Genomic DNA, 11,362 nt, shown 5'->3' on the forward strand with positions numbered 1-11,362 from the left:
CAATGTGTTTTTATAAATTATATTTTCTCCATGTCAAATTATGTTGTCACAATGTAAATTTTTTTTTTTGTATCATTGTTTTAAAGTCACTTTTGATTTGGTGAATAAGTTTTCAGTTCACTGGTCCATTGCCGGCTTGACTGTCATGAGAGATGAATGGATGTCTTAACAGTTCCTCTGCTGACGGTCGTTGCCTTGGATCTCTGCAAACAGAAAAATTGTCCCACTGTTACAAAACACACAAGAAATGTGTGGAAAACATAGATTACATATACAGTGGTTTAAAAAAACTTCACAAAAGAAATAGAGCAAATATTTCTTCATTTTTGAATAAAAGAGCAATGTACCTGGTTAGGCAAGCCTGGACAAAGTGCTTTGCATGTGTAGAGAAGTCATCGGACAGAGAAGGCATTAAGCCCTTTCGAGCTCCAATGTAAAAAAGGGCTGCCATCTTGTTCATGTGTGCAAGGGGTGGTTTCCCTGTAGCCATTTCAAACACAGTGCAGCCAATGCTCCAAATGTCTGATTTTCGTCCATGACCTGTCTCACTTATCACCTCTGGTGCCATCCAGTATGGGGTACCATGCACAGACTTCAAAAGGTCACTCTTACTTCCATTTGAAGTCTGAAGACAGCTAAGTCGACGAGCACAACCAAAGTCGATTAGCTTGATCACTCCAGTGGGCATAAGCATGATGTTGTTCCCCTTCAGATCTCTATGGATGACCCTGTTGCCATGAAGATAGGCAACACCTTCCAGAATCTGTTGAGTGTATAGAACAAAGATCTTCTCTGGCAAGGGTCCAAACCGGCTGAGGATATTTGAGATGGAGCCACCTGGAACATACTCCATGAATATGCTTACAGTATTCTCACAGAGAGCTGTTCCCAAGAAACCAACAATGTTAGTGTGATGAAGGTTCTTAAGAAGATCCACCTCTCTCTCCAAGCGATCATACTCTTTTTCTGCCATCTCTGAAGTTGAAGCATCCAGTGCCACCTGTTTTACTGCAATCAGCTGACCTTGACTGGTTAGCCCACAATACACCTATAAATGAAGACAGAACAAAATAAGAAACATAAAACCTTTGTATTTGATTGTGCTTGGAGAACATTTTGAAAATCATTTTCATTTTAAAGCTAAAAAGGGTTCTTTGAAATGTTTATTTAAACACTTACTGTCCCATAAGCTCCTTTACCTAGAACCTCTCCTTTTGTCCATGAGATAGCATCATGTGAGCAAGATCCGATAGTGTTATGCAGTTCACCTGAGGAAACACCCTGATGGATGAAAGAAACTCAATGTGATGAGCCACAGAATATCGGCTTAAGGAATGGGGTAGTCATCCCTGCTTTTGGAGGGCTACTATCCTGCAGAGTACAGCTCCAACCCCAATAAAACGCACCCAAACCAGCTAATCAATGTGTTTGGGGTTACTTGAAAATTGCAGGCAGGTTTATTGAAGCAGGGATGGAGCTGATGTCAGCAAGAAAGTAGCTCTCCAGGAGAAGGGCTGGCTACCCTGACACTATGTACAAGTGAAATATGTTAAATGTTACCTCATTTAAAAATGTCTTAAATTTTGAAGGCAAGTTATGTTTAAACTCTATGCCAACTTCCTTTTCAGTCTTGAGTGTTTCAGCGTCTCTTCTCTCGAGCAAGATCAACTCCTCTGCCAAAGACCGCAGCAGGTCATCTGTGAGAGGACCATCACTGGCCTCATCTAAAAACCTCTGGTACACGGGTGATACCTTTCCGTCACTTGTCCAGGTATTGATCAGGGGCTGCTGTGTTGGCAATCTGCTCACACATGATATTTCAGGTTCACTTTTCACACCTGCATCCATTGGAGTCTGTTCTAGATGTATTATGTCCTTAATGAGATTTGTTTTGGGCACAGTGCTGGAAAGTACTTCTTCAATCACTGATAGTATGGAGGTACATTGTTTTTCTATGCTAGAAATTTCCCTCCCATCACCCTTGATGATGGGCATTTCAAATTTGTTCTGCTGGACAGTTCCACAAACAGAAGTTACAATTACATGGCATTTATTCTCTGAAGAGGGTGGCTGTTTCTTCATCCCTTTGGTAACATTATCCCTCCGCTTGAGATGCCTGCACTTAGCTCGACTGGATCTCTCAGATTGAGCTTGCTTCCTTCGGTTAACCTCCACAGTTTTTTGGCCCCTCAGTTTTCCATTTATCTGTCTTTTAACTTGAAGTGCTGTATGAACCTGTCTGGCTCTCTCCGCAGAACTGTCTGCTCTAAGATTTTCATAAATTGGAGTTGCAAACATTTCATAGATTGCTGGACCTTCATCTCCCTGACTGATCTTCAGAAACATGTCATTGTAAGTGACATAATCGACAGCAGACCTTGCTCGCTGTGCTGCTCCTGATGCAAGCTTTTTGGATGCTCTTGCACTTCTCGGATCTCTGTGAATTTGCTTTTGACTGTAATTGCTTACTTTCTTGTCATCACTTGACCTTATGTGCTGAAAAGGTTCAGAGACCCTTCTTGTTGTTGAGGCTTCATCTGCAGTTTTTTTGCAAGCCATTGTAGGTGCTCTTGGCAAATATTTGTTAGCAGTCTCTCCTGCAATTGCTAGGCTTGTGGGTTTACTTTCTCTAAGCTGCAGCTTTGATTGAATTGGTGAATTTATCCTGTTCTTTGTACTTTTAACAGTACTTTGATTTCTGTGTGCCAGAACATTGAATGACTGATTTGTCTGAATAGATGGTTTGACCTTCCTGTCATTTCCTTTGGTTATCTTAACTGGTTTGTTCTTTTCATGTGTAGTTGGTTCTACTACACTAATATCCACAGTGGTGAGGTGCTTCTCACCTGCGATAAAACACAATTCTCTGACCATAGGTTGTATTTCTCTGACTATGCTGTTGTGTCCTTCAGAAACAGAGCAGCAGTCCATAGTTGGACACCTTTCTTGAAGATCCTTTGTTGTTTTGGAAGACTTGCGTCTCGTTTTAGCCTCAACCTCCCTAACAGTAATCGATTCGATAGCTGCATAGCCTTTACTGTTGTCTGAAATTACATTGTTTTTATCTTTTGTGGTATTGTTAATAACAGAACTGACTAAATCCTGAAAATCCAAATAGGTCCCTAATTCCAAATTCAGTGACTTCTCTAAGCCCACATGTATCTTGTGTGCATCTTGAGGCACAGTCTCATCCTCTTCTTGGCTACTACTGCTGCAGGAGTTGCTCTCTTCACTGCCTGCTCTGGTGCCTCTGGATCTTCTGGAAGACTGGCTGGAGATCCTTTCCAATCTTCGTCTGGATTGTGATGAGATGGGCAAAATGCTGCTTTGTTTTAAGAGCAGTGGGTGCTCAAGACTTGAACGTGCAGGACCATCCGTGTATTTATTGTCTAGCGGAGCAAGATGTTTGGGTGTCCTTGAACAGAGAGTAGGTGGTGTCTGGTAATCACAGCACAATAATCAAAATGGTGTTAAAGGCTATATTTTTCGCATTTATTATTTTTTATTTATTTTTATAAGATTTTCCTCACCTTTTGCCTGTTATTGTCATCCCCTGTGCCAACACCTCTAAGCCCTGTAGTTAATTGAGAAGTTTTATTATATGCTTTCCCTTCATGTGACAACCTTCTTAACCTTCTTTTTTCATTCATGGTAATCAAATTTGCACACAGAAACAACTTAAAAGTAGAGTTACCCTTAGCCCCATTAACTAAGCAAGTGTCTGTCTTGTTTTTGGTCACACGCCAACCACAAGGTAGGCAACATACTTCTGTAATTTTTTTAATTCAAGAGATTTTTTTTCCACAATTAACAACTGTCAATACTTACTGTTATGAATGTTAGCCCGTGCTTGCAGCAGCACACTTGCATCAAGAAGAGGGTCCATCAGCGTTGGTGCCGACTTGCTGAGCTGAGTGACATGAGCAGCAGGAAGAACAGGTATTGAGGAGGAAGTCAAACTGAGTGATGGATGCAAGGGCCTTATTTTGCCCCAGTCTTTTCTGCTGTTCCATAGGCTGGGTAAAGATGAAGTCCGACTGAGTGAAAAATAATTTACATTAGCATGTTCATATTTTAAAAAAATGAGCTATATGTTCTTTTTGAAATGTGCTGAATGATTCTGAATAGTAAGGGCAGATCTAAATCTCCTCTCTCTCTCTGTGGACAATGGCACACCCTGAAACCATAGTTTTATGTTGACGACAGCTTGATCCTGTAACCGTACTCCTCTGTACAGTCTTTGTGTAGAAATGAGAGCGAGCCACTGAACAGACATGGGGTTTCATGCAGGCAGATTGTGAGGGCAGTTTGTTTGTGCAGTTTATGTTTACACAGCTGCTGCTTCTGTTGGTGTTTAAGTGTGATTTGTTGACTTGTGATTGGCTCTCTTGTTAATCTGAATGCTAATTTAGTTTGAGGAAGTGATAAAAGGGTGTGTATGCAATTGGCTAACCTGCTTCGTTTCCTCTCATCTCTGCCATCTTGTCTGATGTCTATCTTTGGCTCCATACAGCCCTCAAAGCAAATCCTGTTATCTGCAGACACATCCAAATACACTATGGATGAAAACGTTCCCCATAGTTACACTGTAGAGTTAATATAAAAACTCACAAAACTGCAATATTACTAAGGGATCCACTATCAACAGGTGGCACTTAAACCAATACACGTTATTTCAAATTATCAAATTAAATCCACCAACATATTAAGATCTATATATCATTGTATATGATTATTATTAAAAGAAATAAATTTGTCATAATGTCCCTAGTAGCATTAATCTTTTTATCATATACAAGTAAACATCACTTTTCATGTAGTTAAGAGAAAACAATTGTATAAACACTAAGAAATGTTTGGAATAATGGCTACAGAAAATTCAGCTTTGACAATCTACAAAAATTACCTTTTACAAAGTCAGTTCTCTCTGAATTAGCCCAAGAAACCAAATGTTTTAAAGTTCCTTTGAGTTTTTTTATAATCCTTATCTGCGAGTGTCAGAGGTTCTCTGCTGATGACTCGGTGTAGTCTGAGTCATTTGAAACAGAAGAGCCCAAAAAGCAGAGTCAGACACACCCCTCCCATTGTCATGGACCCTCTGAGGGATGGGCTGAGACTCTGAGGCTGCAATGTGAGTGTGTGTTTCAGGGTGGTGGTTGCTGCCAAATGGGGGTGATTAAAAGCCCGGTGGACACAGAATTCACTGTCCTTCTGGAATGGTTCTGCAGGTGTACCTCAGACATTCTGTCTTCTACGATGAGCATAATTAATGTTTTTTTAAGTCTAGTTCTTGACTCACCTTGGTGGATGTCTGCATGGTTCTTCTGTGCAATGATAATCTCAGCTGATTCTTTCTGTAAAAATATAAAAAATAAATAAAGTCAGCATGAAACTGAAGTTGCAATAGTCTTTTCTTCCCAATTCTGACGTATATCTGAGTGAGAATGCTTCTCGACAAGAAAAAATTAGGGCGGGACTTGATTTTGTCTATCTGGAATTGATTGGATCGTTGGATGATTGTGGTTTGCTGTTGCTGTGATCTCATATTATTAACAAGTTGTCCCCCCTCATGGCAAAAAACATCATCAGAGAAGAGATGTCTTTGCAAAAGGGAGAGGAAGTTATTATTAACTCTTTCCCCACCATTGACAGAATTTTCCATCTTTATGACACAGCACTTTCCCACCATTTTTTCACTGTTATACGGTCTTCTGAAAGAGAATAGAATCTCCTGATCAGAACACAGGCAAAAAAAAAAAAAGCATGTTAGTCTTATGCATGTTAGTCTTTGACAAAAATGTGATTTTCTCAGCTTTTTATTCAAAATGATACTTTTTTATGAAACAACCACATTCAAGTGTTGATAAAAAGAATGCATGAAGCTAGAATTTTTTTTTTTTTTTTAAAGCAGAAGAATTCTTATGATATATTGCATGTTCAGATATTCATACAAGAAAATATTCTGGGGCCATGAAAGTTTTGTGAAAATGATCAAAAATGCTGGCAATAGCAAAAAAAAAATGCTGGTGTGGAAAGAGTTAAAGATTATGAGGGCACATGAATTACAAAAAAAAAAAATATGATGTGCATGGATAAATCACTTATAATAAATAGCCTACGGCAAAAAAAAGAGAATTGTCATTTTCGATTTCATGGTGACTAAAGTTCAGTAAGGGAAAGGTTTTCAATGACACAGCTGGTATGCAGCAAGAAACAAAACTGCATAAAAGCTGTGAGGTTGACTGTCCCATACAATAACCTCTAACAGAATCACACATGACTAATACACCTGTTGACTACTGACCATCTGGAGGTGGTTCATTCAATCAACTAAGACCATCATTAGCCAGCTGTGATGCCTGTGACCAAGGCTCAGCCAAATGGAACGCCATGAAGGGCTTAATTAAAACATTTCAGAGCAAATAAACTACATTAAATTGGTTTTGCCTTTATAGTCCCACTGAGAATTATTTATTATTTTATGCCGTTTATGCTGTCATTACATGTGTCTGCTTTGGTTCACACAGTTCAAATGGATTTCTGCAGGACACACTGCCAAGATTCAATGCATTAATATGTAAGTCACGTTAAAGCACCTGACCTTCATCCCATCTGAAACTGGTGTGCAAAAGCCATGTGTAGGAGAGCAGCTGGAGGGTACAGCAGGACTCGCTGGCCAAGTGCTGTCCAGACAAGTGAATACTGTTTCTTCAAAATATAATACAAACACTAAAATGAGTCAGCACATTGAGAACATAATTAACTGCACTACAAATAAATAAAAATAACACTGTATAAGCAAAATTCTCATGGTGGTACCCTTATATTCACATGTTAAAGAACTTCAGGAAAACATTGATTGGACTGAATATAGAAAATATTAAACAATTATGGACCATTTAGATCTCTTCCACACATAAAGAAAAGAAAATTGTTGCAGTGTTTTACCTGTTTGCATTGAAGACTCCATTATTCTAAAGAGATCTTCCTTCTCGGTGCTCTTGATCTGAGAGACGTACCACAGAGCAGTGTGACCTCTCCGATCAAGGATCTTCAGGTCACTGGAAATCAGAGCATGTGGTTCAGTGACAATTTCCTTGTTGAAAGAAAAAGCATATGCTGGTTAGGTATGTTTTGAAGCATGGCAGCTGGTTTAAGCTGGTCCTAAGCAACTAGTTCCAGCTCAGGACCAGCTTATAACCAGCTCATGACCAATTAAGGACCAGCATAACCCAGCTCAAACCAGCTGTCATGCTTCAAAACATACCTAACCAGCATATGCTGTTTTTTTTCAACAGGGTTTTCATGAGAGAGGCCTACGAAATCACATGCAATCTCTATTTATTTGAATTGCCATTTAACAATTTTGTGTTTTTCAAATACCTTACATTTGTATTTGATGTTTATATTTTACATTTCTATTACAGATCCAAAAAGTAAAATTCACCAAACTGAAATTGGAATTCTTACACCGGAAGTGACATAAGTTCCTTCACCACTTCCACAGGTTGATAGTCCCATGGCATCTCCAGCCGTTCAAACAGATCCACATCCCTTACAGCCAGCATCAGTGGGGTCAGTCCATCTCTGTTCTGTTTATTTAAGTCCATCAAATCTGCCTGGGCCTGCAACACACACACACAATATAAGGCTCGTTTGATGTAATTCATTCCAACCATTGCTTGAGGTGAGTGCAAAAATATCCTGCTCTCATGACAGATGGCCAATACTGATCCATCAGAGAACTCCCTGTGGAGTCTGGCCTGCTTTGTCTGAACCTTGGGTTGATATCACATTTCAAACAGTCAAATGGCAAATATAAGTTGAAGTCTGAGCTTATCACCATCAGGTCCTGTAGACAGCAGAGATCTCCCCACCAGGCTGCTAGTGAGAGCTGCCTCTGATGCGGTACGTTTCTGATCATAGCCATCAACAGCTCCCCCTGGAGTGCTGGTTGACTAACATGAAGAGCTGTCTGGTTGCTATGGTTACACAGTGTAGCATCGGCTCCTCTTTCCAGAAGGAAATGTACCACCTGTGTTCAAAATGTATGTATGTAGTTTGAGCAATGCACAAACAAGTTCCATTGTGATATTAAGACCAACATTACGATTGCAAGCGTGACATTACAACAGTTCAATAAACAATAAGTTAATATTAAGTAACCTACATTTTAGACACAACAACACAACTCTCAGGAAATTGGTATGGTAATAGAGATTGGCATGGTCATGGATATGGCAATGTTAATGTATTTGTTCTTGGCAGAATAGACTTGCTACTGCCAATGCATTCACAGACATTGCTGTGAGCATGTAAGACATGCTGCTGCTGCACATGTAACATACATGAATTAACCCATAGCAGATCTATACAGGTGGAGCTGGGGAAGGTGGAAGGTTTCTGAAAGCGTGCTGCAGACTGCTAACAGCAAACACAACCGGTATTTGTTTGAATGTTGAGCCGTAGCTCATTGGTCGCTGATGACAACAACCAGCTATGCTATGTAGATAATGATACGATTGCTACCAAATGAGTTAGACCTATCAGTCTGCGCCATCTAGAGTTTCATGTCAGAACTATGTCATTTCTTTGTATATTTTGCTCCACCAGTAAAAATTGTTCCAAACGAGGCAACGTTAAAATTATATGTCGCCGTTATACTGTTAATGAGTCAGGGATTTTGAACTAATTGGTTGAGTAAATGATTCAGTGACACACTCATAAACATTTGGGATTCTGAAATTGCCCCCATTTCACTATTCCCTACATTACTCTACTAATATAGTCCACTAAATGAAAGTGAATGAAAATGAGTGAGTGAATTTGGACATTGAGGGGCTGTTTACACAACACCGTTTTCAACTAAAAATGGAAAACTTTTTATGTGTTTTGGCCGTTCATTCACACAACAACAGTGTTTTGGGGGCCAAACTTTTAAAAAGGGTTTCAAAGTGCAAGTTTTTGAAAACGATACCATTACTGTCTCTCTGTAAACTACAAAAATATGAGTTTGTGAAAATAGTGACGTCATGCACATGCGAATTACGTGTTCAGTCTATAGGTGTGTAGTGTTTCTTTACAAATTGACATTGCCAACTTCTGGCCTGGCATGCATAATACAGCATTTTTAGTCATTTTCACAGATCCACATAAACGGGATCATTTTGAAAACACTGTCGTCTGTACGCGAAAAACGCAAAGGAAAAACTTCAATTTTTCCACTAGCACAGCTTAAAATCTCACACTTTAATAGCATTATAGCACCTAACTTAATAAAACAGGCTGTGTGACTATGAGGAATGAATACCTCAAAATGTACATCCGTATGCAAGTTCGAGGGAATTTATTTAAATGAAATACTATTGTCACATGTCAGTGATTATCCCTCCGCGTGCCAATGTTGGCACACTTGTCATAGGTTGGCGATCCCTAGTTGTGCACTCATTATTGAGGTACAATACGAGAGTGCACTCGATAACGTCCAGCATTGTTTGGGACACCGCTTCATAAATGACTGTCCCCTCAAATAGTGCACTATATAAAGGTAAAAAGGGTGATTTCAGACACCGTCTTTTTCATTCCTGAATGAATCAATGTTCAGAATGAATCGGATGACTCAATGACTCACTCACTCATGTCACTTGTCACCACTTAGTGGTGTAATGATGTAACCTGCAGAAAGAGTTACTGCAAAATCCTCATAACCAGTGCACAGAGTGACACAAACAAAAGGAACGATACAAACAATTCAATGCCCCAGTGATGTTCGACTGTATATTATTATCTTTAAAACTAACTGTTGCGTAATCCATAATACAGCTATTAAATAAAGAAAACAGGAAGTAGTAGAAAGGCTACTAAGTGAAATATAATGCCCATTATATTACAATCAATACATTACACCCCATTACACTACAATAGATTTACTGCACAGAAGTCAGCTATTGTTTCTGCCTTGTTTTGATCATATCACCCTAATGTCTCATACCCTAGTTAGACCCCTCCTGCAGGCACTGATAAGGGGTGTGCAGCCTTGTGAATCATGAGGCAGGTCAATTTCTTCCCAGGAGTAGATTCCCTGCTCCAGCCCCAGAGTCACAGCCTCGAGCTCTTCCTTCAACAGATGCTCCACAAATCTGCTTCTTTCATGTTTACTCATGCTCCAGTGTTCTGGCAGATGCACAAACACAGAAATCAGCTGCAGTTCTGGTACACTAACTGTAATGAATACCTTCCTTAGTATTCACAACATGTAAAAGAACAGCTCTGCTCTGTTGCCCCCATGTTTATGGTGACAGTCGTGCATTACTGTACAATTTTAAGTATTTTTTTAACATATGATAAATTTCAAATAGGCTTTTTTCTTGTTTACTTATTGATTAACACATTTCCCCCCTAAATCAACTCATAATTGACTAATAAACAAAAATGAATAAATGACCATGCATTTATGAAAAAGAGAAAGCCAAAAAATATAAATCATAATGCAAAAAGCATAAAGTTATGCATCATAGACAAATGATTTGATGTTAAAGTAATAGTTACTAAATAAGAGACTATAAAAAGTTTCTATTGTTGCTTACGTACATTAAAACCAGCAAGACTCACCTGTGTCTGTACTTCTCTGGATTGAAATGTTTGAGTTAAATGAAGTTAAATCAGTTCCTGTGTTTACGTCCTTGTCTTTTAAGGGTCAGTCCTTTGTCTTCGTTGCGTCTTTGCCTGAAGCAGATTTGAGTTTACAGCCTGTTGCCAGGGAGACTCTGCCGAGAGCTTTGGCATGAAAACAATGAACTCACCCTGAGACCTTTGTTTTGGTTTCAAAGGGGAATTTGTATTTCATAATTATAATAAATAATAAATTGGAATTTAGAACTATCCTATACATACATTGTATTATTCCAATATTTTACACCTACCACACAAACCTCATATCCCAGTCAGCATGTAAACTGTCTCTTGTAGCCTCTTTGCATTTGTGTTGAGCAGATCCTGTGTTGGGAATCATTCTGTGGAGATACAGTTGCATCGATTGACCTTCACTGGGACCAAAGGCCTTTATAGGCAGAATTACACTTCAACTGCATTAAAGGATCATATACAATGATGCACTTCACCGATCATGATCTGAATCTTTGCTATACCTTTTACAGTAGCAAGTTACTAGAACACCATGACATTTTAGATTTAATGGGAACATCTTTAGTTTAACGTTTTATAACTATCATACATCACAAAACACACAAGTCTTGCGACCTCTAGTGGTCAGTGCGGAAAGTCCCAGTTACCGTGAGATATATACCATTGGGGGGGTTACCGCTGCTTTTGTAGTGAACATAAAAGTAAACTTGCTTTACAG

At 39.2% G+C, this 11,362-nt stretch overlaps 1 protein-coding gene across 1 annotated transcript; it reads right to left on the minus strand.

Moving 5' to 3' along the window:
- Positions 1–3: 3 nt before the first annotated feature.
- Positions 4–11,318, minus strand: LOC125269622 (serine/threonine-protein kinase STE20-like). Its single transcript, XM_048192554.1, has 16 exons — positions 10,923–11,318; positions 10,612–10,766; positions 9,992–10,173; positions 7,844–8,035; positions 7,471–7,625; positions 6,949–7,061; positions 6,602–6,708; positions 5,300–5,354; positions 4,454–4,535; positions 3,829–4,037; positions 3,531–3,574; positions 1,561–3,438; positions 1,180–1,281; positions 866–1,048; positions 348–763; positions 4–203 (listed from the first exon to the last, which is right to left on the minus strand). Exons 3-16 carry the CDS (start codon positions 10,160–10,162, stop codon positions 113–115), a joined length of 3,798 nt encoding a protein of 1,265 aa, XP_048048511.1. The 5' UTR covers positions 10,163–10,173; positions 10,612–10,766; positions 10,923–11,318; the 3' UTR covers positions 4–112.
- Between the last annotated feature and the right edge of the window lie 44 nt (positions 11,319–11,362).

This window comes from Megalobrama amblycephala, linkage group LG6, assembly GCF_018812025.1.
Source record: "Megalobrama amblycephala isolate DHTTF-2021 linkage group LG6, ASM1881202v1, whole genome shotgun sequence".
Lineage (NCBI taxonomy): Eukaryota > Metazoa > Chordata > Actinopteri > Cypriniformes > Xenocyprididae > Megalobrama > Megalobrama amblycephala.